The sequence below is a fragment of the Pseudopodoces humilis genome, chromosome 7 (assembly GCF_049639895.1).
Source record: "Pseudopodoces humilis isolate 2021_Gansu_Grassland_sample_001 chromosome 7, ASM4963989v1, whole genome shotgun sequence".
Lineage (NCBI taxonomy): Eukaryota > Metazoa > Chordata > Aves > Passeriformes > Paridae > Pseudopodoces > Pseudopodoces humilis.
This window is the reverse complement of record NC_142206.1, coordinates 8,303,070-8,330,918: the sequence shown is the minus strand read 5'-3', so window position 1 is coordinate 8,330,918 and position 27,849 is coordinate 8,303,070. Positions and strand designations below refer to the sequence as shown.

Here is a 27,849-nt window from a genome sequence, read left to right as displayed (position 1 = left end):
GGGCTCCCAGGTGGGTCTATCCCTGTTTTTGGGGGTCCCAGGGAGTGGGAAGGGCTCTGGCATGTGCATCCCAGGGCTCCGTGGGGATGCTGCTGCTGGCACTGATCCTGCCAGGCTGGCCGTCCCAAGGAATGCCACCAGCCCAGGGAATGTCACCTGCCCTCGATGGGGACAACAGCGCTCGCTCTACCCTTTATCCCCAGGGATGGGCACGGGGCTCCCGGAGCAGCCCCGGCTGGAAGGGGACCCTGTGGAGCTCCGCATTCCCCCGACGGGCCCCTTCCAGCCCGGGCTGGGGGCCCGCCTTAGGGACCCCCCGCTCCCGCCGAGACCCAAGACGGAGGTAAAGCATCGAACCCGGCTGAAGGCAGTGCACGGAGGAGCCCACTTTGGATAAGGAACTGTGTCATGGCTTCCGATCCCAGGAAAAGGGGCCGTCCCCTCCCCTCGGTGTCCCCCGCCCGCCCCGGGAGGCTCGAGGGGGGCGCGGTGGGGACGGGGTGGGGCAGGGGGGGCTCCGTGGCTCCGCTGGCGGCTCCGAGAGGTTTTATGGAGCTGAACGGGGAGGGCGGAGGGTCCCTCTTGCACCTGCAGCCTGACCCCCTGAAATGGGGGGGGGCGAGGCCGGGGAGGGGCCGAGGGGCTCGGGGAGCGGGGCTGGAAGCACTCGCAGAAGTCCTGTCCGGTGGTGGGAATAGGGATGGAGGGGACATCGCTTCTGGCACCTCCTCGGCCGGGGTGGGGGGCGGCTCCGCACCCCCCACACCCCAGGGAGAGGCGAACGCGGGGGGTCGGAGGGGCTCCGTCCCCGTCCTCCCGCAGGGTTCCCGTGAGCCAGGCCGCTGTCCCGCCGGTCCCTGGCCGGGAGCGCCGCGGGAAGGGGCTGGGAGCTGGGAAGGGGGACCCCGAGCCCGCGGACCGGGGGCGCTCAGGCCTTCAGCTGGTGCCACTGTGCCACTGCCTGCCGCGGGCGGGCGATCATGTCCTTCCAGTGCTTCACCTCGCCGGGACCGCTCTTCCAGGACAGGTAAATCTGCGGGAAACGCATCCCTGGAGCCGCCACGGCCGCTCCATCCCCCGACCCGCCGCCCGGTGCTGATGCCTTCACCCCCAAACTGCTCCAGCCCCGCTTTTCCGGGTTTGGCGCGGAGCCGGGCTATTTTTATCCCTCGATTTTCCATATGGCGCCGTGGAAAAGCGCGTGTGCCAGCTCTTGCTGCTGCTGCTGCCACCTCCGGGAGCCGGTGCCACCGCTCCGGCTCCGCGGATCATCGCCGGAGAGCCGGGATGGAACAGCGCGCGCTGCTAATTATGCGATCAAAAGTGATTAGCGAGCCTCAGGCCATGGCAGGGTTTTAACAGAGAGCGGGATACCATGGACACTGCCTGTCCATCCCTGGAATCCGGGCTCTTGGATGTGTCCACACCGGGGACGCCGCCACCTCCGCCCCTGCCCAGCAGCCCATCGGCGCTGATCCGGGGATTTATTTAATGGATTTATCTCAACTGCTGCGTTTTCCCGGTCCCAGCGAGGCCTTTGGGGATCGCGGGAGGAGATTATGGCGCTCATTTGTCATCTTTGTGCTAATGATGTTTTCATGGATAATTCCGCCACTCCCGTCCCTGGGAGTAATCCCATGGGGTGGGATCCATCCCGGTGTGGCTCCCCATGCCCTATCCCTGCTTTTCTGGGAGAACTCCGGCCCTTTGTGGATGTGACACCCAGCACGAGGGGTCCCCACCGCACTCCACACTGGAGATGGCACCAGGCGTTGGCAGCCCCGGGCCAGGCTGTCCCCAGTTCCCACCTGGGAGTCCCTCGGGCGTGTCACCCACCTTGCCGATGACATCATTGCGGCTCAGCCTGTCCTTGTCCATGACGGTGATGACGATGGTGGTCTCGCGCAGCCGCTCCGTGGGGATGTCGAAGGCGAAGGACTCGTTGAAGACGGGGTTCAGGCACCGCTTCATCACCACCGTCTTCTTCTTCTCCACCCGCTTGTCCTTGTACATCAGCCACACCTTCACGTAGGGATCTGGCGGGAGAGGAGCTGCTCTCAGCCCCGGATGGGAGCCAGGGAATGCCACCCGGGATGGGGGCAGCCGGTGCCGTACCTGAGGTGCCCCCGATGTCCATGGCTTTGAGGTTCCGTGCCTTGATGATGTTCACCACGATGGAATTGGCCGAGGGATTGTAGCACAGTGACAGCAGCAGCTCCCCACGGCTTCCCTGCGGGACACATGCGTTCCCTGAGGACACCCACGCCCCCCAGAGCTCCTCTGTGGGAGCAGGGTGCTGGCATGGGACCCCCACTGGAGCAGCCCAAGGGTGGGGTTTGGGAAAGCATGGAAAATCAGGGCAGGAGGAAACAGGGCCACACCCTGTGGGACATTTTCTGGTCTTGCTGGAGGCTGGAGAAGGAGAAAACTTTCATTTTAGGTCTACCTGACACAGTCTGGTTTGACCCAAAATGAGACTTTGGGCTACTTAATATAAAATCTGAGAAGAGAAAAATCTCCGTCAGATATTGAAACAGAAAATGTCCCCGTTGGGATCGGGGTGGTCCTGTTGGGACTCTGCAGGGACAGGGGGTCACCTGTCCTCCCCAGGGGGATGGGAGGGGTCCAGGGCCTTACACTGCCATCACTGCAGGGCTTCAGGTCCTTCCAGAAGGTCTGCATCTGCGTCAGGTCCACCTTGTTGAGCGGGATGGACACCTCTCCGATGGGATCATTGCGGCTGAAGCGGTCGTAGTCCAGGACCTGGAGGTACAGCACCCGCTGCACCACCTTCTCGTAGGGGAACCCTGTGCCGGGGAAGGAAAAGCCAGAGGGATGAGGTGCAGTTCCAGGACTGCTCTATCCTTCCTGTCCTGGTGGCAAGACCCTGGCACCAGGCAGAGGATGTGGAGCAGCCCATGGCACAAGGAGCTGCTGCCACATTAATTCCCACATTTGCACCCACCCATGGAGCCTTCCAAACCTTCCCCCGCATCCTCTTTATAGGATGCACATCCAGCCTGGCCTCGGTGGCTTGGCCAACCCATTGCATCACCAATAGCCACCACGCTGGTTGCTTGAGCTGAGCTGAACCGCAGGAGGATCCCACGAGGCTCTGCTCCCACCCTGATCCCCTCCGGTCCATCCCAATCCATACCTTCGAAGAGGAAGGTCTCATTCCAGTGTGGGTTGAGGTTCTTCCTCTTGACCTTGGTCTCCAGTTTGTGCTTCTTGTCGGGGAGCAGGTAGATCTTGACGAAGGGGTCGCTGGTGCCGCTGAAGTCCTTGGCCGGCAGCTCCTGCGCCTTCATGATCTTCACGGTCAGGGTGGACTCCTGGAAGTTGTAGCCGACGCTGAACTGGATGCGGCCCAGGTTCTCCCGGCTGACGCCTTCATGGCCCTCATCATCCTCGGAGCCCGGGGAGAGCTGCGGGAGGGGGAAAGAGGAGGGGGGTGAGCTCCGCACCGAGGGCTGGCGGGGACCCGACCCCCGTCCCCCTGACCCCAGCCCTGCCAGTTGTCAGGGGACATCAGCCTCTCCCCGGCTTCCTGCTGCCCCCACCGCCTCCGACTCCTCCTGGCTCAGCACCACTCATCCCGTGGAACGGGAGCTCCAATTAGCCAAATTCCTCCTGACAGCGCATCCCTCACGTGTCCGGCACGACTCGCTCCCTCGTGCCAGCCCGGGGGACACGTCCGCGGCGCGCCGGCTCAGCCGACAGGGACTTGGCACAGCGTGCAGGGATGTGCCGGAGGGCTTGTGGATGGCACAGGGAAGAGCTGGGAGGGTTGGATACCGACCGTGGAGACCCCCAAACCTGGCGCACCCCACCCACCCACCATGAGCATCTCGCTGGTCAGGGAGTTGACAAGGTCGGAGACGGAGGAGTGTGGCTCCGTCTTGCGGTCGGACTCATCGTGCGGCGGCTGCCCCGGCGCCGGTGCCGCGTTCCCAGCCTTCCCACCGGCCGGCAACCTGCAGGAAGAGAGGCCTTGGAGGAGAGGGGCCGGGAGCCGAGGGCGAGACAGCGAAGGGCTTCCCGGGCGCCCTCTCCCAGCAGATACTGAGCCCGGGCTGTGCCGGACGCTGCCGGGACACATGGCGGCTGCAGCCCACCAGCATCCTGGCCCTGATCCTGGAGCCAGCTGGTGGCCTGGCACCCTTAGGGCATGGCAGCAAGTCCCCCTGGCCACGTCCCACGGCGATGGCAGGGACAGCACGGTCCCCACAGCACCCACGGCTCTGGCTGCTCCTCACACACCGCACCCCCTTATCCCGGTGGGCGCCAGGCACCCACGGGTGCTCCAGGTGGGTTCGCTGTCCCCTGCCCCACTTTCCTGTGGCTGAGACACCCCTGGGGTCACTGTCCTGGCTGTCCCCACACACGGTGGCTCCCGGACATGGTGCCGGGCAGGGTGGGCAGCCGGGAGCGGCAGGAGGCAGACGGACAGAGCAGCGATGGAGACGGGCGGGAATGTGCCTAGGCCACACTGCCACGAGGCACAGGGACAATGGGACACAGGCACGTGGCAGAGGGGACAAGCATCCCGGGATGCTCCCACCCCCCTGTCACGGCTCCTGTCCGAGCTGGGACACAGTGAAAAACCACCAGACGGACCAAGAGGCGCAGGGACACACGGGAAGCCACAACATGCCACGGACACGCGCCGCCACGCCAAGCACACGCAGACACACGGGGAGGGGACATGGGGGGGCGATGGGGACACCCACACGCACACACGGGATGGCACCCAGGAAGGACCGGAGAGGCCAAGACAGCTGGGGAGGCAAAATTAGGTTAAAACCAGGGAAAATGAAGGCAGAGGAGCCGGCGGCGGGGCCGCTGCACGAGGAGGCGCCGGTGGAGCCGGGAATGCCGGTGGAGGTCACGGATAGCGGGAGAGAGAGCGGGAGAGAGCAAAAGAAAGGAGGAGCAGCGTCGTCCAGCGCCGGCCTGCCGGGAGGGAATGGGAGAGAGGAGCAGGGGCGGATGGACGGACAGACGGAGTCGCCGGGACAGGAGACACGCCGAGGAGCCGGGCTGGAGCCGCCGGGGATAGGCTGGAAGGAAGAAGCTGCGAAACAGGGATGGAGGAGATGTTTTGAGGAAGAAGAGCGGGTGGTCGGCAGCGTCGGTGGGCGGGAGAGAGCCGAGGCTGCCGGAGCGCGTCCCCTCCGCCGGCCGGTCCCGCCGCGTCCTGCGGAGCCCAGGGAACGAGGAGCGGGAGGGATGGAGGTGGGGAATGCCATGCATGTGCTGGGATGGGTTTTCGGAGCAGGGAGCTGCGACAAGCGGGGAGCGGGGTCTTTGCGGCACAGCCACCCACCCGCCGTGTCCCACGTCCCCGTCCCCTCGGCACGGGGCAGCCGGCGGCCGGCACGGGCTGCCGGTGCTCCCGGCGGGGACCGGCTGCGCAGCGCGACGCCGGGGAGGGAAGTGCTAAAAGATGGAGCGAAACCAAGCGGAGCAGGGTAAAAATAGCCGGCGGGCGAGAACGGTGCCAGTTCATCCGCACGCCGAGCACACGGGGAGGCAGCGCCCGCTGGCTTCACACCTCCTCCCCGCTCCGGAGGGGATGAACACCCGCTCCCGGCGGCGCACGGACCCTCTGCCTCTGCCAGCCAGCGCCGGTGGCCGCGGCCGGGCGCCGGGGCAGGGGCTGGATGCGCTGCCGAGCCTGCGGCACGCCGGGAATGCGGGGAGCAGCCGGAGGCGAGGGGCTGTGCCGTGCTGGAGGAGAACGGGGGGTACGGCGTCCTCTCCCCGGCCTGTGGCGCTCGCTCTGCCCCCCTGCCACCGCAGCGGTGTCCCCGGGTCCCCAGGGGAGCTGCCCATCCCGCCGGGATGGAGGTGGCAGCGGGGTGTCAGGATGGGACAGCTCAGCCCATGCGGCATCACGTGGGGGGTACCCCCCGTGTCCCCCGGTCCCTGAGCGTGTCCCCCAGCCCCCACCCCTGCATGCAGCCAGGGCCGGGAAGGGCAGGAGGGGGAGGAAGGAGGGAGGAGGGAGGAGGTAGGGATGGGGGTGCTCTCGGTGCCGCTGCTCCGGAGGCAGAACCGCGGGTGCCGGTGCCGGGGAGAGCTCAGACGTGCCGGTGCCCGCTGGGCCACCCTGTGCCGCTCCAACCTTCGCGCTCCACGAGGCCAGCCTCCTCCTCCTCCTCCTCCTCCACCCTGGGTGAGGCCCTCGTCTCCTCCTCCTGCGGGACTGGCCTCGTCCTCGCTCATACCTCTTGTCCCCCTGAGCGTTCGCCTGGTTCGGCTGCGTCCCAGCGGGTTGCAGGTCGGGAATATTGGCAAAGTCATCTTGCTCTGAGAGTCCCAAAACCAGGGATAACACCACCATCCGGCCTTCCCTGCCCGGGCGGCCCCGCCGGCAGCGGGAGAGAGAGAGAAAGAGAGAGGAGAACACAGCGTCAGGCAGGGAACCGGCAGGAACCGGCGGCGTCCCGCGGACCCCCGGCGGCGAGGGGACCCCGGCTTTCCCCGCCGGCTCCTGCGAGGTGACGATGGCCGGGATTGGGCGCACAGGGCTGTGGGGAGAAAGGAGCCAGGCACGCGTGGATACCCGCGCTGTCCCTCTCCTCCACCGGTCCGGGCAGAGAGGATACCAAAATCCTGATGAAGGGGGGAAAAGGTGCCTGGAGGGGCTGGGAATGAGGGAGAGTGTGACAGGAGTGAGGTGCCAGCGTCATTCGGTGGAGGAAGGGATTGGCGGTGCCATGGACAAGGCTCTTTGCCCTCTCCGGGTCCTCGCCCGGGTCTGTAGCCGCCTTTACCCCGCGGCGCCGGGGAGGGTGAACAGGGTGAAGAGCGAAAGAAAAATCGATGGATCGGGAAAGAGGCGGTGGGAAATGACAGCGGCTCCTCCGCTGGGAAGCGGCGCTGACTCGGCACGTCTGGGCTCTGCGGCTGCTCCCTCTCCGCCAAGTCAGGCTGGAACCAGCACCGGCGCTGGGTAAACAGGGAGAACGTGACCCTCGGGATGGCTGGTGAGCCGCAGCTCCACGTCAGGAAGCCGAGAAATGGAGCTGGGAGGAACCTGGGAGAGGGTAGAGCGGAGAGGGGCTCATGGGCAGTGCACCCCAGGGTGCAGGGACAGAGGTTCAACCCTCTCGCCAGAGCAGGAAGAGGTGGGATGGGCACCCAAATTTGTGTCTTTCATCTAATCCTGATGCAGGAAGAGCTGTGTCAGCTCATGGAAGGGCAGGGTCAGTCCTGCGTCCCCCTCCAAGTGCCACCAGCCTGCGGAAGGCAAAGCTGGAACCTCAGCATTCCCTTTTCCAGGGTGCCAGGGGGAAAACAGCGGCTATGGAGGAGCTGGAGAATCCAAGGGAAGATGGAGCCGGGGGGCCCAGCTCTGCAGAGGAGGGACAATGTCATGTGCCGAGATACGGTGACAACACGGCACTTGGATTAGTCCCCGGGGTTTGATGCTGGAAATACAGCGCTGATGGAGGAGATGGGGTTAAGGCGGATTAAAGATCCCACGGCTCCTCCGGCTGGGAATGATACCGGGGCCCGAATCATGGTCACCCCAGCACGGGAGACTCTGCCACCCGCACCATGACCAGCTTAGGACAGCATCACTCCCTGGGGGGCCTTGCTGGTGGCCATCCCTGGGGATGGAAGGGGACGGCCAGGGACACCTCAAAGCACACTGGGGAAGTGCATGAGCCCCTTCCCTGAGCCCCCCCCGAGCCGGGGGGGACACGGACCTTCCCGCAGGCCATGGGCAGCACGTCCCCAAGGGGGAGACAGATGAGCGGCCGCACCGGGGCAAGTAAAGGAGGAGAGGAGAGAGGGTCTAGAGAGGGATGAGCAGAGGGATAGAGCAGAGCAGAGAGGGATGGAGAGAGCAAAGGAGCAGAGGGATAGAGCACATGAGCTGGTGATGGAAAGTGATGGAGCAGAGAGAGCAAAGGAAGGGAAAGGATGGAGAGAGGAATGGAGGGGAGAGAAGAATGCAGAGGGCAGTGATGGCAAACACACACTTACAGGAAGGACTTCATGTCCAAGCCGCGGTTGCGGATTTGCCCCACCACGTGGTCCCAGCTGCCGGGGTTGGAGCGGCTCCTGCCCCCGGCCATCCGTTGCTTGGAACCGGCGGCGGTGCCCTGGCGCGCCGGGCCGCCGCGGGAGCCCCGGGAGCTGGCGGCGGCGGCGGAGGAGCCGCTGTGGGCCTGGAGGTGGCCCAGGCTCTGGCTGGTGGTAGGCTGGCTGTGGTTGGCGCGCTGGTGCTGGCTCAGGGGCTGCTGCAGACTTTGCTGGCGCACGAGCGTGCGGGGCCTCTGGAATTTGGGATCGCCTGCTGAGGTGGGGATATACTCAAGGGTAGTGGCTGTGGACAGGGTGGAGTCCTCGAAACTTAGGGAGAGGAAGGGCAGAGGAGAGGAGAGAAAGGAGAAGAAGGTGAAGGGGCAAAATTGGAGGAAGGAAAAGAAGAGAGTTAGAGAGAAGATGCCCCAGCGCAGGGAGCGCTCCGGCGGGAGCCAGCGAGGGCAGCGCCCGGATCCTCCGCCTCTCGCCCGCGGCTCGGCCCTGCCGGCGGCACGGGGGGCTCGGGCCGCCACCATCCTGCCTCCCGGGGGGCTCGCCAGGGCCGGATGCCCACCCGCTCCCGCGGCCGCCGCTCCGCCAGCGCCTTCCCAGCACGCCGGCCGACCTGCTCTGCGGGATAATTAGGCTGCTGCGTGGAGGCAAATCCCGTGGCGCCCGCTCACGTGCTGCCAGCCAGCCCATCCCAGCGTCCCAGTCCCTCCCAGTCCAGCCCAGCACCCAGCAGCGGCGCCGCGGGGGCTCGGCCTCCCGTCCCCTCCGTGCTGGACGCTGCGGGAGGGGGGAATCCGAACCCCCGTGGTGGTGACATTCCAGCGAGGCGTCCCCAGGGCCAAGCCAGGCTCCAACCGGGATGGGAGATCATGGGACTGGGGGGAGAGATACGGACGCAGCTCTGGTGGGACACGGAGAGCGGAGCAGCGTGGCCCGGGGCGGACGGGCTTCGTGTGGGCGGCGGAGCGAGGAGAGCAGCGGGATGCCCCAAGGAAGCGGCGCTGGCCATGCAGCACATGCGTGGCACAGCCCATGCAGCCGCACTGGATTGTCCATGGGAAGCTCGTGGCCACGAGATCGGGGAGGAATTTCCTCCCGGGACCCCCGCCCGGCATAGAGGAGTGGCTTTGAGCGGCAGTCACAGCACCGACCCTGTCCCAGTCCCGGCGCTGCCGCTGGGACCGCGGGGCGAAGCTGTGCCATCGTGCAATGCCAGCAGCGGGGACACAGAAGTAGCGGGGAGGGGATAGGCAGCTCCAAAAAACAAAAAAAAACCAACCAAAAAAAACCCAAAAAAAAAAAAGAGGTGAAGAAAGAGCGAAAGGTGGGGAAAAGAGAGAGAGGAGGGAAGGGAGTGGAGAGGAGCGGAGAGCTAGGATGGACGGAGCCCCACGGACGGGGCCAAAGGCACTGCCCGGACGCTGCCGCCCCCCACTCCGCGCCGACGCCGACCTCCTTTCGTTTTCCTATCGAATCCTAAATTAGTTCAATTTACAACCTCTCAGTCACAGAAAACTAAATCTGGCTCCTGTCGGCCCCGCGCCAGCTGGAGGCGCGAGCTCCTCCAGCGCCGTGCCAGGCGGCACCGCGCCCTGCCCGTGCCCGGATGGATCCCCTGGCACCGGCACAGCCGGACCCTCGGCCTGGACCCCCGGGACACCCCCAGCCAAGGGGCTGCTGGAGAACAGGATGCTCCTCCACGTGCCCTTAACCCTGTCCTTGCCGCCAGCTCCAGCCCATCCGTCTGTCCGGATTCCCAGCGGGGGGACGGCTGAAGGCAGCGCCGCTCCCGCTTTTCCTCGCCTCTCCCTCCTCCTGCTTCCCGGTGCCCAGCTGGAGCGCAGCAGCCTCACGCCGAATGGGCGGTGTCACCGAGCTCTCCCGGAGTGCCGGCGCTGCTGCCGGGACCCCCCGGCTGCCACATCCCAGCGCGGAGAAGCGGAGCAGAGACCGAGAACGCCGGACGGAGCCCACAGCCGGCACACCCCCGTCACCCCGCCAGAGCCGCGGCGCTGCCAGCAGTGAAAGGTCTCGCCGAGACCCCCACCCCGGCCTGGAGCCCCGCAGAGCCTGCCAGAGCTCGGATTTTCCCTAAATCTGATCAGCCCCGGTCTTTTCACAGCTTTCCTTGGCATCAGGAGGTGGTGCCGGCGCCGGGTCCGGTGGCTGTGCCGGGGTCAAAGGGAGCGCACGGGGGGAAAATGCCGCACATTGTCCCTGATTGTTCCTGAGGGATGGAGCGTGGGACAGCACCTCCTGCCTTTGGGACACCACCGAGGTAGCGCTGCCTGCCCTGAGAAGCCGAGCTGGGAATGCTGAGCCGCTTCCCACCGGGACTGGGCAGGGTGACCCTCAGCGCTGGAAATGCGCTGGGGACAGCACCCAAAGGTGCTGCTCCTGCCCGGCTGCCTCCTCTGCTGCCCCTGAGCCAAAACACCGCTGGGAGAACGGGAAACGCCTCCTCTCCCTCGGCACGGTGGTCCTGGGGACCTCTCGGTGGCCCCGGGGACCTGTCGGTGGCCCCCATCCAAGCGCATCCGCAGTAGGGAGCGGGTGCCCGGGCCCGCCGGCCGTGGCCGTGCCGGACCGTGCCGTGCTCACTCACTTGGACAGGCTGAGCTTCCCTGCGGCCAAGTGGCTCTGCACCGTGTGCCAGCGGCCCCGTGCCGCCTTTCCCGCTCCGGGCTCGCTGTGGGCGGACATGCTGCTCCTCATGCCATCCTCGCCGAGCCGCTGCTTGTCCCCGGGCCGGCCGTCGCGGTCCCCGGACAGCCCGGCGGCGGCCGACGCCGTCAGCTTGGCCCCTGATAACAGAGAGCCACTGGGCCGGGCCGGCGGCCGGACCCCCCCAGACAGACACGAAGGGAGCCGGACGGACACACGGATGGACGTGGAAAACGTGGGAAGCCGTCGGGGAATGAGGGCGGGGGGGGGGTGCGACAGAGCCGGAGGGGGCAGACGGACAAGAGACGGACAGACAGACAGAGAGAGAAAGAGAGACATCAGCACTGCAAAAAAAAGGGGTCCTGGCCGCGGGGTGCACGGGGGCCTCGGCAAAACATCCAAGAGAAAGGGCGGAGGAGGGAGAGGGGTCGGGAAGAGGGGTCCCGCTCGCCGGCAGCCCAGCCCCGGGGGGACCTGTCCCCGTGCCGAGGGGGTGCCCCCAACGCGCAACCCCGTCCTGGAGGGAGATCCCGGCCGGCCCCGGGAATGCGGGAAGGAGGGGTTGCTCGTCTCCATGGGACGGCCCATGGGGTGGCGTGCGGGGAGCTCGGGAGCAGGAGGGGGAGGAGAAGGAGGAGGGAAAGGAGGAGGAAGAGGAGGAGGAGGAGGAAGGCGAGTGGGTGCTGCCCATATACTCACTACACGGAGCATACGCGGTAAGGAGAAACTCACTTGAGGGAAAGGCGCGGATCACCGTACGGAGCGTAAGGAGAAATGTTTAGGATAAACTCCTTGGGAGGGTAGGAACTCCATTTCTGCTGCACTGTGTTGTCATTGTTATTCCAAAAGTCTCTGTCTAGATCGCTACAGCGGCCGGATTCCGGGGGAGAAAGAAAAGGGAAATACAAGAGAGAGAAGCTGAATTCCTGCGAGAGAGAAGGAAAAGCAGCCCTCCGCCCCTGGAGTGCCAGGATCCTGCGGAGAGAGACGGGGAGCCCACCCCTCAGACACCGACACACACACACACACACACACACGGACTCGGACAGAAGGATGGATGGATGGGAAGAGCTGTGGAGAGAGAGGAGCGGGCGGCTCCACCGGCTGGGAAGGAGAGAAGGATGTGAGGGGTGAGAGAGGTGGTGGCGAGTGCGGTGCCTGCACGGCATTCCCGAATGTGTGCCCGTGCGCCCTCGGCACGCGTGTCCGTGTGTCCTCGCCTGCTCAGCAGCCGAGTCCTGGAAGTGCTTGGTTACCCACGACACTGCTGCGTGTTGGAGACCCTTATGGATCCCTTCCCTTGCGGATCCCTTCCCGCAGAACCGGCCTGCTGCCAGCACAGAACCTGCACCTCCTGGCTCCGGGAAGCCACCGGAGCTGCGTGCCAAGGGCTGGGGGGCTCAGCAGCTCCCCGCTGGTGCTGAGAGACTGGAAAAGCCCCCAGTGCCCACCTGCAGCTCCGGGTGGATCCCGGCTGTATGGAATGTGCTGGAGTTTGGGAGAGCTGCCCGTGCCATGACATTGGGTGTGACGTGCCTTCCCCTCCATTCCCAGCTCATCCTGGTTAGATTGGAGCAGGCTGGCCAGGTGCCCCTGCATCCCGATAACACCCAGGCCAGCCATGGGAGGAAGTTTTCCATAGGCTTATATTCCAGGCAGGAACTTTTTCCCTCCTGGTGTTCCAGCTCCCTCCTCCCCGGAGGCCTGCAGAGGGTGTGGAGAGGCGGTGCTGGATTTGGGATGCCCAGGAGAATCCCCTCGGCTTCCAGCCTCCACTCCCTATGCCATGGGATGCTCCAGCTCTGCTCTCCTTCCTCCATGGAATGCCCGTGGGATGCAGAGCCACTCCAGCCCTGCTGGGCACGGCTTGGAATCCACATGCCCAGGCCTGGAGCATCCCTAAGGACACCCCAGCCGATGTTCCCGTGATTCCATCATGCCCACGGCTCAGTGGGATACACAAGGATGCTGGAGACACCCACCAGCTCTCCCAGTCTCCCGGAGCCCCTCTCCCACTGGGAGAAGGGATGGCCACCTCTGTCCTTCCTCTCCCCCCCCATCCTGGCACCTACTTGATGGTTTTCTTTTCGCTACGGCCTCGGCTGGAATCTGGAGTTCCCACAGTCTCCAGGGAAGTCTTGTAACGCTTTCCCTGTGGGGAAGAGAGGGGAGAGGGGTCAGGGGGTGGCGGAGGATCCCCAGAGTATCCCAGGGGAAGTCAGGAGCTGCTACCACTTATAGAATTTGACCTGGGGTTTGCCCTTTCCCTTATGGTCTCCAGGCTCCATCCCATCCATCCAGGCAGCAAAATTCCCAAAGGCTTCATCCCTTGGTCCTTGGGCACTCGTGCCCTGCATCCCCCCAAGGACAGCACGGCCACCACCGTCAGCATCCCATTCCATGGCCTCACTGGGAAGGAGTGGATAATTTTAGGCCTAATTGGGCCTGAATTAATTGGGTTCACCTTTCCCAGCACCAGGGAAGTGCTGCCATAGGATAATGAAGCTGGAGCTGGCTCCAAACTGGGGCTGGTAATCAGGGCACTCCAGCAGGTTCTGAGCACTGCTCCGACCTAGGGTGGGCTGGAGCCAATTAATGCCAATTATCCAACAATTGGGAGAGAGGATGCTCCATGCAGTGCCAGGCGGATGAGGGATGGGAGCAGCTGCTGGAGCAGGATGGGGTGGAGAACCAGCCCTTGTCATCCCACTGGTCCTGGATATCAGGAGCCAGGCCTGCATCCAGCCTGCCCATGGAATGGGAATGTCTCTCCTTTCTCCTCCTTCCTAGCCTCTTCATATCCACATGGAGCCATCTCCTTGGTTTGCTGGGACACCTGGATCCCAGCACAGCTTGGGCTGGCACTTGGGCAACCATGGGCTAATCCTGCCAGGAGCTGCAGGGGAACACCTGGACCTCCTGGGATGCCCAAGGGATAATTCTGCCAGAAGCTGCAGGGATGTTGGATCTCTTTGGATGCTGCGAGGAAACACACCTGGACCTTCTTGGATTCACATTGACTAATCCTGCCAGGAACTGCAGGGATGTTGGATATCCTCGGATGCCCAAGGGCTAATGCAGCCAGGAGCTGCAGGGGAACACCTGGACCTTCTTGGATGCCCATGGGCTAATCCCACCAGGAGGCAAGGTGGTGCCTGACTTCGCTGGATGCTCACAGGCCATCCCAGAGGGAATCATCCCCCAACCCTGCGCTCATCTTTGTCCCCGGCTGTGGCAGCTCAGGGCTCCTGAGGACATGGCAGCGGTGGCCGCGTGGGCACGGCCCGGAGCTGGCCCGCTGGGCTTGGCCGTCATTCCCACACAGCCGCTCCAGCTCCGGGTGCTGTCGAGGGCCGGTTGGGATGCGCCTTCCCGGCCAATTTACACTTGTTTGTTCCTCTGCCAGCTCCAGCCTCCTCCTTTCCAGTGCTTTTTACTCTGCCAGCTCTCTCTCCCCATTCCCTGGGTGGCACCTGGAAGGGCCCTTCCCTCCCACCGCCCTCCCGCTGCCTCATCGCCATGCGGACCCCCTCTCCCATTCCCAAGGGAATGCTGCCTTCCCACGGTTCGGGGTGGGCATCTCCCTGTCGGGAAGCGCCGCTGCCATCGCAGCACTTGACCCAGATTCGATTCCGATGGTGAAGGAAACGTGGCCGAGCACGTCCTGCTCCCGGGAGAGGAGCAGCAGGAGGAGGAAGGATGGGGGGCGGGAGGGAGCGCAGTCCCAAGCCCCCGGTGGGAATCGGGAAGGGAAGCAGGGATGCACAGCGGGCGGCAGGGATGGCTCACGGCGCCCGGCGCTGCCAGGGACGGGCTGGCCGCCTTCCCACGGGGCTTTTCCAGGCAGGAGCGTGCCCAGCAGGACAGGGGCCAGCTCGTTCCGGCTCGTCACCAATATATATCCATATATTTGGAAACTTCCCTTTGTGCCACACAAACAGTTTCGCCCAAACATTTCATTAGCACGTCCGGAAAAGCCCAAATAAAAGCTGCAGCCGGCAGCTCCGGGGAGCTGCCTCCGCTTGGCTGCTGCCCTGGAAGCGGGAATTGCCCCCTGGCCGGCGGCACGGGGGGCACGCCGGGATGTCTGGAAGGCGGGAGGGAAGCCGGACACTCACCATTTTCCGCTGGCACCACTGGCAGATCCCGCAGAGGACGATGGTGACGCTAAGGCTGACGGTGATGATGGCTGAGACCAGGAGGACGTCGCGGGAGGGGGTCCCTGCGGGGAGCACAGCACAAAGTGGGGGAGTCAGACCTAAATCCTGGGGTTTTCCTGGAGTCCGCCCGGGTACAGGGAGGGAAAACACAGGAAATGTGGTACAGCAGGCTCCAGCCCCATTGTGCAGTGTCCCGTCACGGCGGCCACTCCCTTGGCTTCTGTCACGGTGGCCACTCCCTTGGCTTCTGGGCTCCCAGTGAGTGTGTCCTGGGGGGAATCCGGCCCCGAGAGCTTCCCGGGAGCTCAGGTTGGAGCTTTAATCCCCACTGGCACCCTGGGAGCGCTGGCATGGCCGGCAAAGACCAGGGCTGCTGCTTTGTGAGCCAATCCCACATGGATTCACCCCAAACGGCAGCGTAGACCCGCTCCTCCCCAGCCTGGCCGTGGGGGCGACCTTGGGGACCCCAAAAATGTGGGAAGGAGACTCATCAACCTCATCCAGCACTTCCGCTCGTGTCCGTGCTCCCAGTGTGCAGAATGACCATGAGAACACGGACCCAAGGTGGCTCAGAGGGGTCCAGTGGGACCCCAGACCGGCTCACCTTTGTCTCCAGGCAGGACCCCCGGCACAGCATCCCTGTGGATGCTCCGCATCCCGCCGTGCCCGCTGGGATGGGATTGTCCGTGGTGGGAGCCCCAGCTGGCGGCGGGAGGCGGCGAGGCCGGAGCAGCGCTGGGAGCGGTGCTGCAGTATAAATATTAAACAATAAATGTTAATAATTAATTCGCCCGCAGACCTTGTTATTGTAACGAAATTTCCCGGCGGCTCCGAGGCCGGGGTGAGTCAGAGTGGACCGGGAGGGGGGGATCAGGGCTCTGGAATCTCCCCTGGCACGTGCCGAGGCACCCACGGCTCCCACATCCCCGCTGGAATCAGACGAGGAAAGGGGATGGTGACCATGAAAGGGTGATTTATAAAAATTCCTTGAGGAGACGAGGGTGGGATGTGGTGGGGGTGGTTTTGGGGACAGGTCCCCCCTGCAGCACCCGCGCTCTCTCCATCCAAAGGCAGCTCTCGGATCACGAGGAGCCTGTGTATAAAACTCACATAGCAACTGTTGCCTAGGAGGGAATTTGGGACCAGCCCTTAATTTCCAACATTTATAAACCCCGGCTGGATAAGCTGCCGGGGGAATGGGAAGCAGCCGGCACCGGAGAGCGCCGGGCACCCCTCCTCGCCTGGGAGCCCGACCAGTTCAAGTGGCACCGGGGCTTACTGGGCGGACTGGGAATTGGGATGAGCCCTCCTCGTCCCCACGCTCGGTGCTCCCTGCGCCAGCTTGGGAGCACCGTGACCCCTCTGGCTTAGCCCGGAGCTCCAACAGATCCTTCAGTCCTTGCGGAGTCAAGTTCATCCTCAAATTAATCTGGAGAGAAGGAATCAAAGGAGAAGGCGAGGGAAGGGGTGGGCACCACGGCCGTGGCAGTGTCCGGAGAGGGACATCAGTGAGCGCCGGTTCCCGGGGCCAGATTCCCCTTGCCAAGGTGCCACCACACCCCCAAACCTGGTGTCACCCCATGATCCTGATGGATTCACCAGCGGGATCCTGCCTGGGGGGCTCCAGGGGGGTGTCCCTCTGCACGGGGTGGGTCCTGCCCTTCCCGGTGGGATCACGCCGTGTCCCCAGGGCGGGGGGGAGCCATTCCGGCCCCCAGGCTGCGCCGCCCTCAGCATGACTTAAATGACTCGTTTTCCAGGCAATTAGCACTCGGTTAATTAAAGACTCGGAGCCGCTCGGAGTTCCTGGCGCGTCCCCAACCCTGGGGCGCGGTGTGGGGGTCCCTGTGCCGGTTGGGATGCGCGGCACGGGATGCCCTGGGGCCGGTGGATCCAGGGGGGACGCGGGGAGCTGCGTGACACCGGGACACAGCCCCGGGGGCGGGTGACAAGGTGAAAACGCGACGCTTGTTTACGCCGCCGCTGGCCCTCCTTCCCTGCCGCTCTCCATAAATCTCCGCGGCTGCCAGCGCGGATCCAGGCGGGAGCGTGGAGACAGAGAGGTGAGACTTGAGGGCCCGCGGCCCTGCGGTCCCTGCGGCCATGTCCCAAATCCCGGCGGCCCTTCGCTGGTCCTGCCTCATCCCAAGGGCACAGTGAGGGGGGCCCACGAGGCGCAGACCCCACCTCCCTCCTTGGAGGGATCGAGGTCCCAATCCCGTCCCACGTGCTGGCAGAGCAGGGGATGCTGCGGAGGCTGGGAAGGGGGTGGAACATCCCTGCGGCTCTTTCATCAGGATTCAATGCCACTTGACGGGCTATAATTCCACTTTTCCAGGCCGTTATTGATGAGAGGATTACCTGCCTCCTTAGCGCCGCATCTCTCCAGCGTGGGATTTGTGCGGTGCTGCGTGAGCCAGGGAAGAGGGTCCCTGTTCCAGGGGGAGAGGGCTCTGGAGCCAGGCAGAGGGTCCTCATGTCAGGGGAGAGGGTCCTTGTGCCAGTGGAGAGAGTTCTGGATTCAGAGGAAGGGTCTCCATGGCAGATCTAGGACAAGCTGGGAACCCGCTGCACCCTTCACAGTGCCCACTTTGGAGTGGGAGACCGGGAATGTTTAGGAGACAGGGATGCAGTCACGTGCCTATCCTGCTTTATCCGCCTATCCTCAGGATTAGCTGCCTCTGGAGCACGAGCGGGCTCCGGCCTTTGTGGATGTGAGGAAACACTTCAAACCCGACCCCGGCACAAGGAGAGGCACGGAGATCCAAGAGGGATTAGTCCTCTCCAGCAGCGTGGGAGCCGGAGATCCAGCAAGATGCGCCCGAAGCAGGGAGGAGCTGCCGGTGCTGACAGATCTGACCCACGGCTCAGCTCCGGAGTATGCGGGAGTGATGGAGGTGGGAGCCATGGCACAGCCCATTCCAGGGACACCCAGAAGTGTCCCTGGGCATCCTGGTGGCCCTGGGCATCCCGATGAGGCCGTGCATCTTGATGGTCTTGGGCATCCCAGTGAGCCTGCACATCCCAGCATTCCTGTGCTTCCTGGTGGACCTGGACATCCCAGTGATCCTGTGGATCTCAGTGATCCTGTGCATCCTGGTGGCCCTGTGCATCCCAGTGATCCTGTGGATCTCAGTGATCCTGTGCATCCTGGTGGCCCTGTGCATCCCAGTGATCCTGTGGATCCCAGTGATCGTTGACATCCCAGTGATCCTGTGGATCCCAGTGATCGCTGACATCCCAGTGATCCTGTGGATCCCAGTGATCCTGTGCATCCTGGTGGCCCTGGCACCTTGGTGTCCCTGTGCATCCCGGTGTCCCTGTGCACCCCAGCAGCCTTGGACACCTTGGTGGCTTTGTGGTGCTGGTGGCCCTGTGCACACTCAGCTCCAGGACAGGCATCGCTCGAGCCCGGCGCAGTGAGACCTTCAGGCTCATGGGCAGCTCCACCCATTTTCCTCCCAATTCCCTGTTTCCCTGTGACTATCCCAGGATTCAGACCCATCCCACAGCTCAGCCATCAGCTCCAGCCAACGCCCATGGCCCTGGAGCAATGCTGGGAAGGCAAAGCTCCTGCAAGGGGCATCCAGGGATGGCTCCAGCTCTCCCAAACGGTAGCTCCTGCACAGGATGGAGAGGCTGGAATCTCCATGGAGTGCCAGAGGCTTTGGATGAGCAAAAGCTTTGGAACAAGCCTCACACTTGTGGCACCACGGCTGGAACTGACCTCTCTGCAGGTGTCCCAGTGAGGATGGCCCTGTCCAGGCTCTCAGGGCCCTATTTTTTAATCCAGACCGTAAAATTCCCAGCTTTTGTGGACACTGCATCTCCCTGGCAGCTGCTCAGTATCTCAGTCCTATCTCCTGGAGCATCCTCCCACTCACCCTGTTCCAGCGGTGAGATCCATGGATGCCAAGTACCCTGGGGGGGAAAATCAAAGCTGTGGGGAGCCCCCCCCAGGCCAGGCTCCCACTGAGCTCCCTGGAAATGGTGATCAAAGCCGACATCCACAGCTCCACATGGAGAAATGGCTCCATGTGCCAAGGCACCAAACCGGCAGCGGAAACGCGTGCATTCCCGGGAAAAGGGCAGCGGGAGAAGGTGCCAAGCGAGCAGCGCATCCCCCCCACCCAGCATTCTACCGTGCGCTGTCATTGTGAGCTGTGGAGCCAGAGCGGGATGTGACGCCGAGCCTGGATGGGCACGGTGGTGCCGGGGTGGAGCTATGGGATGGAAAGGGATAGGGCAGGAATGTGGCGTCGGAGCAGCCCCTCGTGCTGCTGGGGTGGAGGGCCACACGGCTCCGAGCGAGGTGACCACGTTGTCACGCCGGGGCTTCCCAGATGCTGCCTGCCTGGCGCCAGGCCATTAATTCCTCCTCTTCTCATCCTCCCACTCATTTGCTCGATATTTCCCAAACCTCTTATTTTTAGGATGCAGCTGAAAAGCTGTGAATTTGCAGCTTTTGCTCCTGTGCAGGATCTCGGGCACGGGGCAGGGGGAAGCGGGGCAGGACCCCGGTGGGCACAGCAGGAACGTGGAATCCAAGCCCTTGGCACAGGGAGAGGGAGAAGGGATGGGCAAGGAGGGGGATGAGGCTTTGCTGCCATCCCTGGTAACAACCCAGTGGGCATTTCGGGAATGCTGTGAGCCAGGCTTGGCGTGTCACGTGGAAGAGCCGGAGGGCTGGGCCAGCTGGGTCCGGCGGTGCCACCTGACCACGTGCTCCTGTAGATGTGAGGGATCATCGGAAGCCCCATGGCCATCCCGCTGCCCGGCAGGATCCTGGGATGAGCCTCGGGGGAGAGGAGTGGTGCCACAGCTCAGCACCCCAGGAGTGCTCTGGGCGAGAACATCTTCTCTCCATCTGTCTGTCTATCCGTGCGTCCCCCTCTCCAACACATCCATCAATCTCTCCATCCATCCATCCATCCATCCATCCATCCATCCATCCATCCATCCATCCATCCATCCATCCATCCATCCGTCCATCCATCCCTCGTACACATCTGCCTCTCCATCCAGCCATCTGTCCATCCCCCGGAGCTGTCAATCCAGCTGGCTCTGCCTCCCCCACGCCGGGCTGCTAGTCCTGGGGGGCTTGGGATGGCAGAGCCTACCAATACTGGCCCCACCATGGGGGGCTGGGGGAAGTGAACACCGTCCCAAAATACTGCACAGCTCCGGCTGGATGCTCCCAGAACATTCCCTGTCCCCACCAGCTGCCATGCAGGGATGTGTCCCTCCTCTGTCCCCTCCAGCCCTGACGCCACCAGTCCCCATTCTGCGGCCACAGCAAGTGGGAGCTAGGGACGGAGGGAGAATTTGGCAAGGGAAGGCGCTCCTTCCCTGGTGCCGGGCTATTTTTGGCCGAGGATTTCCGGAGAGCTGTGTGGCTTCTCTGCCTCGTGGTCCCCACTGCTTCTCTCTTCCCAAGGAGCACCCAGAACCCCGGAGCCCCTTCCGTTCCCGCGGTTTGCATCCATCCCAATCCCCATCCCCATCTCCATCCCCCTCCCCATCCCCATCCTCATCCCCATCCCCATTCCAACCCCTGCTCCCGAGAGGACGCTGCTCATCTGCTGGCCAGGCTGGTGCTCCACATCATCCCTGCTTCAAAATGAGCCCTTGGGCATCGCTCCCCACCCTGGAGTCACCCCAGCCCCCTTTCCCTTGGCGCAGGATCCTCTCCTGGAGCTGGCAGCGGGCACGGAGGAGCGGGCTGGGCTCTCATCCCGAGTGGCACTGCCAGCTCTCGCGCCGTCGCCACTTAGCCTCTTGCCCCAGGGCTCTCCATCATTCCCGAGCCCTTCGGGTGACAGCAGGAGAGAGGGAAGGCAGAAAGCCAGCGGCTCCCAGGGAACAGGGGCGGGCAGGCTCCTTGCAGCTCATCCCATCTCTACGAGCCCCCGCTGGCCTCCCCAGCTCCCTGATTCCCCCCGGGCAGTGCCCCCCGGTCACGTCACCCGGGGTCCACGTGTTGTGACAGCAAGGCCACCGTGGGGACAGGATTTCCACAGGGAGTTCAAGGATGGGGGATGCTCAGGGTCGGCCACAGCCCTCAGACCCGGGGGCTGGAGGTGCTGGGAGAGGAAGAGGAGGCTTGGAGGGGAGCACATGGAAAGATGGAGAAACGCAACTCGGAGGGAGGAGGCAGAGGAGGGGAATGAAGGGCCGAGGAAGGCCCCAGAGGGAAGACTGGAGACTCAGGTGTGGGAAGGTGCCCGGCGGAGGTGGGGGTAGTGGAAATCCTCCAGCAGAGCCTGATCCCGGGGCTGCATCCTCCAGGGACACAGAGGCAGGGTCATCCATAGGGCAGCAGGGATGCTCATCCATGGTGGAGCGGGGACAGGACCCATCGCCCCCCCGCAGCCACCAGTGTCCCACAGCCCCATCCGCTGGGGAAGAGCCGATCACCCCGCCTCCCCTGGATACCCGGAGCCCCCCGGGGTGCATCCCGCTGGCTGTGCCCCCCTCGGAGGGTCACAACAGCGGGGCTGCTGTGCTGTGCTGTCCCTCCGCCGCCGCGCCGGCTCTGTCCCCGCCCGCGCGACCGCTTCCCTTCAAACCTCATTAACTCCCCCCAAGGTGACCCTCTCCCTCCTGCAGCCAGGCCCGGGGACACCAGGAGGGGACGGGGCGCTGGGGGGGCACCCGGAGCTGGCAGGCGGGCGCGGATCCCCCGGTACCACGGCCACGCTGGCACCCACAGGGATGGGGGATGCTCCGCTTGGCACATCCCAACCCACCGCCCCCCACGCCCAGCCTGGCCCCACACACGTCCCCCAGGCCCCCTGCCAGTCACAGCCAGGCGGGTCTGTTCCCCTGCTCGACGCTGGGGCTCTGCCCATCATCCCCGCGCTCCGGCGGCTCTCCGGGAGCCGTTCCCTTGCCGGATCCATCCATAATGGATATTGTAGCTGAGCCCCCGGGGGCCGGGGGGGGGCAGCGATATTATCTGCATCTGGCTTCATTCCCCGCTCCCCCCCCCCCCCCCCCCCCTTTCCTCGGCAGGCGGAAAAGCCGCGAGATCAGGCGCTGGAAAAGCCGCCTCCAGCTCCTCTCCTGCTACTTGGAGTCAGGGGGGATCAGCAAGACCTCCCTGCCAGACCCCTCGCTCGGCGGGGAGCCCCCCAGTCCTTGTCCTTGTCGTGCCCCGGCCGTGCTCAGGGGGGGTCCTGGGACACGTCAGTGCGGGCGTGGGGAGGCTGAAAGGGTTGGAATTGGTGGCGACTGCTGGGAGCAAGGAACCACCACTGTGGGGGGCTCAGCATCCGCGTGGACCCCCCACGTCTGCGGAAAATGGGAGGGAGTCGCCGTGGGGGACAAAGGGCCGGGGTGAGGCCGCGGGGGATGCTCCCAGACGCCTGCAGGAGAATCCCTCGGGATGGAGCAGAGGGGCTGGCAGGGAGGGGGGCCCCAGAGCGGCGCAGGATGGGGGTCCCGGCTGGGTGTGGAGCTCCCTCCCGCTCCGTGTCGGCTCCGCGCGGGACGCGAGGCTGCAGCAGGTGCCTGGCTCCCGGCGAGGCCCGTGCGCTGCCATCCCTGCGCTCTTTGTCTGCCTTCCCGCCCGTCCCGCTCCCTCATCCCGCTCCCAGCCCCTCCGCCGGCCCCCGCCTCGCTCCTCGCCGTGTGCCGGCTCCTTTGGAAGCCCGGCTTTTCTCTCGAGCCCCGCGGAGCTGCTCCCACGGCCGCGCCAGCACCAGGGCGCTCCATCGCCCGCTCCGAGGCGGTGCGGGGGGAAAACAGGCAGCTGCTGCCTGGTTATTGATTCACCACCTCCAGCCGCCGCGCGGCTCTGCTCGGAACGCTTCCAGCCGGGAAAGATGGGGACGTGGGGAGCAGGGCCCCCCGGCACCTGATCGCTGCGCTAAGATGGAGCTTTGGGGATGCGAACGTCACCCCAAAGGGGACAGCTGGTGCCAGCAGCGGGGACAGGGATGGAGGGGGATGTCTGGCAGGGGGAAGGGAACTGTCCGATGTTCCCAAAGCAAGGGGGACGTTGTCCCTGTGGCACAGAGGGCACCTTTGCGGGCACCCCAAGCTCTGCTTTGTGCTCGGACGCGTCTCTCCTGACACATCATTTGGTGGTTCCCCCAGCAGCACAGCCCCCTGCGGCTCCCCAAAAATGCCTCCAGCTGGCGGGAGCCGCTTTGGGAAGCGCCTCAGCTTGATCCCAATTCCCAACACCCCTTGCCAGCCAAGACCAGACTCCCTCGGGCGTCTCCGACCCCAAAACCAAACAGCTCCAGCGGCTCCTCCGGGCTCCACGTTATCCCCCAGACCCCTCTTTTCCTGGGCAGCAAAGTTTCCCTATTTTCCCGGCATCTTCTCCCCCCATGAAGCGCAGCCAGTGCTGGGGGCCGCAGGCACTGTCCCCGCACGGTGACACGGAGCAGGGGACAAGGAGGACGAGTCTGGTGCCACCTCGGGCAGGGTTTTGGGGGAACAACAGGCACTGCTTCACCCCGGGATGTGGCTTGGCCGGCTCTTCTCAAATCCTGCGGGGGTGTGAGCTGCCAGCACCCCCTCAGCCTCCATCGGGGTGGGGGACAGACCCGGCACCCCCTCGGCACCACATCTGGAAAATCCGGGAAAGGTGGGAACACCCAGGGAAGCAGGCAGTGCCAGGGTGCTTGCACAGGTGTGTGCACCCCCAGCACCCCACGGCTCCAGGCGCCACGGCACAGCCGCCGCCGGTGACGTGGGAAAACTCCCACGTGACGGGAGCCCCAGCAGCCGGGGAGCATGGGGTTTGGGAATGGGGGAGAGGGGGTCTGTCCCCCCAAATCCTGCAGCTCCACCTCTGCCCTGGGAGCTTCCAGCCTGCCAAGAAGAGCAGGCGATGGCACGAGCAACCGTCGATGGCACACCGGCCACCGACGGGGGCATCTGGCAGGGACAAGGGGGACAAATTTGGGGCAGGTGCAAAGTTTGGAGGGGGAACAACGCAGGAGCAAATCTCGGGCACCGCGAGGGAAGGGCAGCCCTGCCACGCTGCTGCCGGCGGGGACAGGCTGGCGTCCCCCCTCTGCCATCCACCCGCCGGGTGACCTTGGGCCAAGCAGCGCCGTGCCGCGCTCCGGGCATCCCTGCGGGGTCGCGGTGGCACGGGATGGAGCCGCTCCCGGTGGGAGCGCTCAGCCTGCGGGCAGGCGCAAAGTTCCCCTCGAAGGCAGCTCGGCCGGAGCTGCCAACTCCCGGGCAGCGGTGACGCCGTCACCTGCCGTGGGTGTCAGCGCGTGGCGGTGCCCGGCGCTCCCCAGCCTGCCGGATCCCGCAGGCCTGGCACCTGCAGCTCTCCCCGGCGGCGCCCGCTGTCCCCACTGTCCCCGCCGGCACGTCCCCACGCCACCGCAGGACACGCTGTCCTTCTGCCCGCTCCCCGGGCCCCGGGACACGGCCGGGGACAGCTGCCAGGCCCCGCTGATCCGCATCGCTCCGGCAGCATCCCTGTGTCTCCGCACCGGCTCGGGCACCCCCAAAACGTCCCCGCCAGCGTCCCAGATTCCCTGGTGCGGGGCCGACTGCTGCCTTCCGAGCATGAGCTCAGCAAATCCGCGCCGGAGAAAGCCCCTTCCCCAGCCGCCCACCCCCGCGTGTCCCGGTGTCATTCCGGAGGTGCAGCACGACGGGGCTGGGGGACCCCCAGAAGGACGGAGGGGGCGGGCGGTCAGGAGCAGGGATGTGCTGACCGCTGGATGCTGGTCTGGATGCCGGGATTTGGGGCTCTCCCGGGGATCTGGGGGCTTGGTGGGGGTCTGGGGAGCGGGATACTGTCCCCGGGGCTTGGGGTGTCCCGGGGGGGGATCCGGGGCTCCAGCAGCTCCGCAGGGTGAGAAGAGGGGCGATGTACTGGATGATTGTCTGGGCGCCGGCACCCAGCGGGACTTGGGGCTCGCTCTGTGTTTTTTGGGGGGCTAGGGAGCAGGATGCTGCCCGCGGGGGTTGGGGTGTCGCCGGGCAGGGGGTGTCGGTGGCTCCGGCAGCTCCGCAGCGCGGTGACAGCGGCGGCGGTGACTTTCTCCCCAAACTACCGTAACTCCCGGGGAGGCGCGGGGGGAAGCGGGCAATGGCCACGGCGGATCCCCGGAGGGGCAGCGAGCGGCCGGCCACCCCCGGTGCGTGTCCCCGCGTCCTGCGTGTCTGCGTCCCCCCCTCCCCGGCGGCCCGGGGCTCACCTGCGCTGGCAGCCTCCGGGTGCAGGTACATGGGGGCGGGCGGCAGGGGGGCGCGGCGGGGCGGCGGGGCGGCGGCTGCCCGGTGCAGCGGGGCCGCGGCTCATCAGACGGCGGCGGAGGCGGCGGCGGGAGGGGGCGGCGGGGCGGGGGGCGGCGGCGGGGCGGCGGGGGCCCGCATGGGGGGGCGGGGGGTCGGGAGCCCCTCGGAGCCCGTGCTGGCCGCCCGCTGCTGCGGGGTGCGCGCGTGTGCGGGTGCGTGTGCGGGTGCGTGTGCGGGTGTGTGCGGGTGCGTGTGCGGCGCGATCCTGCATCCACTTGCTGCTCGCTGCTGGCGGGATTGGAAACTGCAGCCGCCGGGAAGGGAGGAGGGAGAGGAGCGGCGGGGGGTGGGGGGGGCGGGCGGGGTGGGGGATGCGCACGGAAAGAGGGGGACACGCGTGGGGTGGTGACACCGCCCGCGGTGACGCCCCCGCGGGCCCGCACGCCCTGTGCCCGTAACGCGGCTGCGGGACCGAGTTGCCCCCTGATCCACGCGTCGCACTCGCGTGGGGAAGGGGACACGCGTGGCTCCGGACAGGGACAAGCGGGCCGGCACAGGGGCGGCACAGAGGGACGCCCACCCGCGTTCTCACGGTGGCATTCCCTGGGAAGGGCGAGCTCGCCCCGGGTCCCCGCGCACACGCGTGGGGCCGCGCGCGGGACCCCTCTCGGCCCCCGCCGGCTCCGTGTGCCGCGCTCCGCCGGAATCCAGGCCGGGTTTTGGCGGAGCCGGGGCGCGGCGGGCACTGCCGGGGCACTGCGGGCGCGGCGGGCGCCGCGGGCGCCGGAAAACACGGAGTGGATTTCGCGGAGCTCGCTCCTGTGGTCCCCCACATCATCCCTCAAAGGCAATTCCCGACGAATTCCGGCCTCTCCAATCGGATTCCAGGGGTGCTGGCCCGGGGATCCCTGGGGTGTGAAGGAGCACGGCCAAAGAGGACACCCTGCTGATGCAGGATGTACCCATGGATGGAAGTGACAGTAGCGGGAGAGATGATGGAGACCAGGGGTTTTCTCCTGGAACTGGGAACCATGCCAGCTCCTTCTTTCTGCTGGGGTGAGAGGATCACAAAGCCATCCCAGGATGGGGTGATGGGGGTCAGAGACTCATGCCGGGATGGGCCAGTGGGGCTGGGACACTCCTGGCTGGTTCAGTACTAGTGGGAGCCTCCAGAGGCAGAGCCTAACCTGGCCTTGTGGAATGGAACTCAGACCAGACGACCTTTAAAGGTCCCTTCCAACCCAAACCATTGGGAATCAGTTGGAATCTCTCTGGAGTCGTACTGGGCCAGGAAAAGCCAGGAAACCACTGCAGCCATGGTTTGGAAGCTCTTTGGGGGACCAACATAGGACCTTCCTTGCTCCTAGGCTGGGTTTGGAGAAGGGAACAAAGCAGGAAATACCTCCTTATAAAAACCCTGAACTGGCAGGCCCTGGATTGAGGGACGGGGCTGAACTGGGGACGATGGTGACTCCCCAGTGTCATGGAATTCCCTGGCCGGGGAGTAGGGGATAAAGGATGAGGGATATGCTCTTGTGTGCCTGAATCACACCAGGCGCTCCATCCCGGTGGCCCTCCCCTGGGACGGGGGCTTCTCCCAGCCCCTCGGCACTTGGCCAGCCACATCCCACTTTGGGAAGCCAGCTGGGAGCCGCGTGCCAGGCAAACTCCGGCACGTACACCCTGGCAAAACTCTTCCAGTGAGGGGGAGCTGTGCCAGCCTGCTGTCAGCCTTCCTGGCACTCCGGATGAGCTGGGAAAAGGGCAACTCTCTGCTCCTCTGTGCTCCGGGGCCGGCGGAGCATCCTCCCGCGGCCACGGAGCTTTATTTTGATTTTGGAATGATTTCTGCCCCTTTCGTGGGAATCTTCTCAAGGAGCCCTTGGCAGCGGCCCTGGCTTTCACTCCGCTCCTCTCCGCTCGCTTCCCACACACTCCAGCGAGCTCTGAAATCCCCATCCCCGCACGCACAGACAGCCCGGCAGCTCCGTAACCTCCCGCTCCCACTCAGCCGCTCCCGCCGTCACTTCCAGCGGGGCCAAGTGGGTGGAGAACGCTGCTGAGTCACGGGCCCGGCGCCTCGGCGAGGGCCACGCGTGAGCCTCCGACGCCCGCCGCGCCCCGGCGCCTGCCCGGGAGACTTTTCCTGCCTCTCGGGCCAGTGTGGAAGGAGAAAGTTGGCCCAAAATCGGGCCCTGTGAGTCGCCGGTGCCCTGAACCCTTAGGTGACCTGAGTCGCTGCCATTCCGAATTCCTGGGTGCCCCCAATCCCTGGGTGCCCAAACCGCTGCCATTCCAAGCTGTAGGTGCTCCAAATCCTTGGGCAACTGGATGCCTGCGTTCCCAAATCCCTGGGTATCGGAGTCCCTACCATCCTGATGCGCAGATGCCTGAAGCTCCTGCCGTCCCTGGGCACACCAAATCCCAACCCAGCGTGTCCCTACTGGGCGGGAAGATACTCCTGTGTCTCCTGGATGTCTCCCAGGTGCCTGCTCAGGACTCCCTGGAAAAGGCACATTCTGCTGCTTGGCTGCTCCAGAAGGAGTCATCCCGCTCCTTTCTCCTCATTTTCCCTCTTTTTTTGGGGAAGAGAATGGATATTTCCTCTTCTCCCTCCCCACCCAACGGAGAGAACCTTTCCCTTTGTATTCATCACCCCTCGCTGCAGCTGTTTATCCAAATTAATCTCCGGGCCGAGGCCAAGCCGGGGGTAATTCCATGGAAAACGAGGAAATTTTCGGAGCCTAAC

The 27,849-nt window shown here is 65.1% G+C and overlaps 1 protein-coding gene across 11 annotated transcripts; it reads right to left on the bottom strand.

Annotated features, from left to right (window-relative positions):
* Positions 1 to 782: 782 nt before the first annotated feature.
* Positions 783 to 25,152, bottom strand: SYT7 (synaptotagmin 7). 11 transcript variants are annotated; one of them, XM_088057880.1, is made up of 13 exons: positions 15,484 to 15,603; positions 14,838 to 14,941; positions 12,792 to 12,871; positions 11,452 to 11,583; positions 10,661 to 10,876; positions 8,002 to 8,370; positions 6,234 to 6,359; positions 3,842 to 3,977; positions 3,158 to 3,428; positions 2,638 to 2,807; positions 2,116 to 2,230; positions 1,837 to 2,036; positions 783 to 1,033 (listed from the first exon to the last, which is right to left on the bottom strand). In XM_088057880.1, the coding sequence occupies exons 1-13, from the start codon at positions 15,533 to 15,535 to the stop codon at positions 929 to 931; spliced, it is 2,076 nt and encodes a 691-aa protein (XP_087914006.1). In that variant the 5' UTR covers positions 15,536 to 15,603; the 3' UTR covers positions 783 to 928. The 11 variants fall into 11 exon arrangements, with proteins under 11 accessions (XP_087914006.1, XP_087914010.1, XP_087914008.1 ...); XM_088057884.1 differs by lacking the exons at positions 6,234 to 6,359; positions 8,002 to 8,370; XM_088057882.1 differs by lacking the exons at positions 10,661 to 10,876; positions 11,452 to 11,583.
* Positions 25,153 to 27,849: the final 2,697 nt, after the last annotated feature.

Coding starts and splice junctions, on each gene's coding strand:
- SYT7 (XM_088057873.1), bottom strand. CDS start 15,535: ATGCGGAGCATCCACAGGGATGCTGTGCCGGGGGTCCTGCCTGGAGAC. Junction 12,872..14,837: donor AGTGGTGCCAGCGGAAAATG/GTGAGTGTCCGG, acceptor TCTTCCCCACAG/GGAAAGCGTTACAAGACTTC. Junction 8,371..10,660: donor GGGAAGCTCAGCCTGTCCAA/GTGAGTGAGCAC, acceptor CCTCTCCCTAAG/TTTCGAGGACTCCACCCTGT.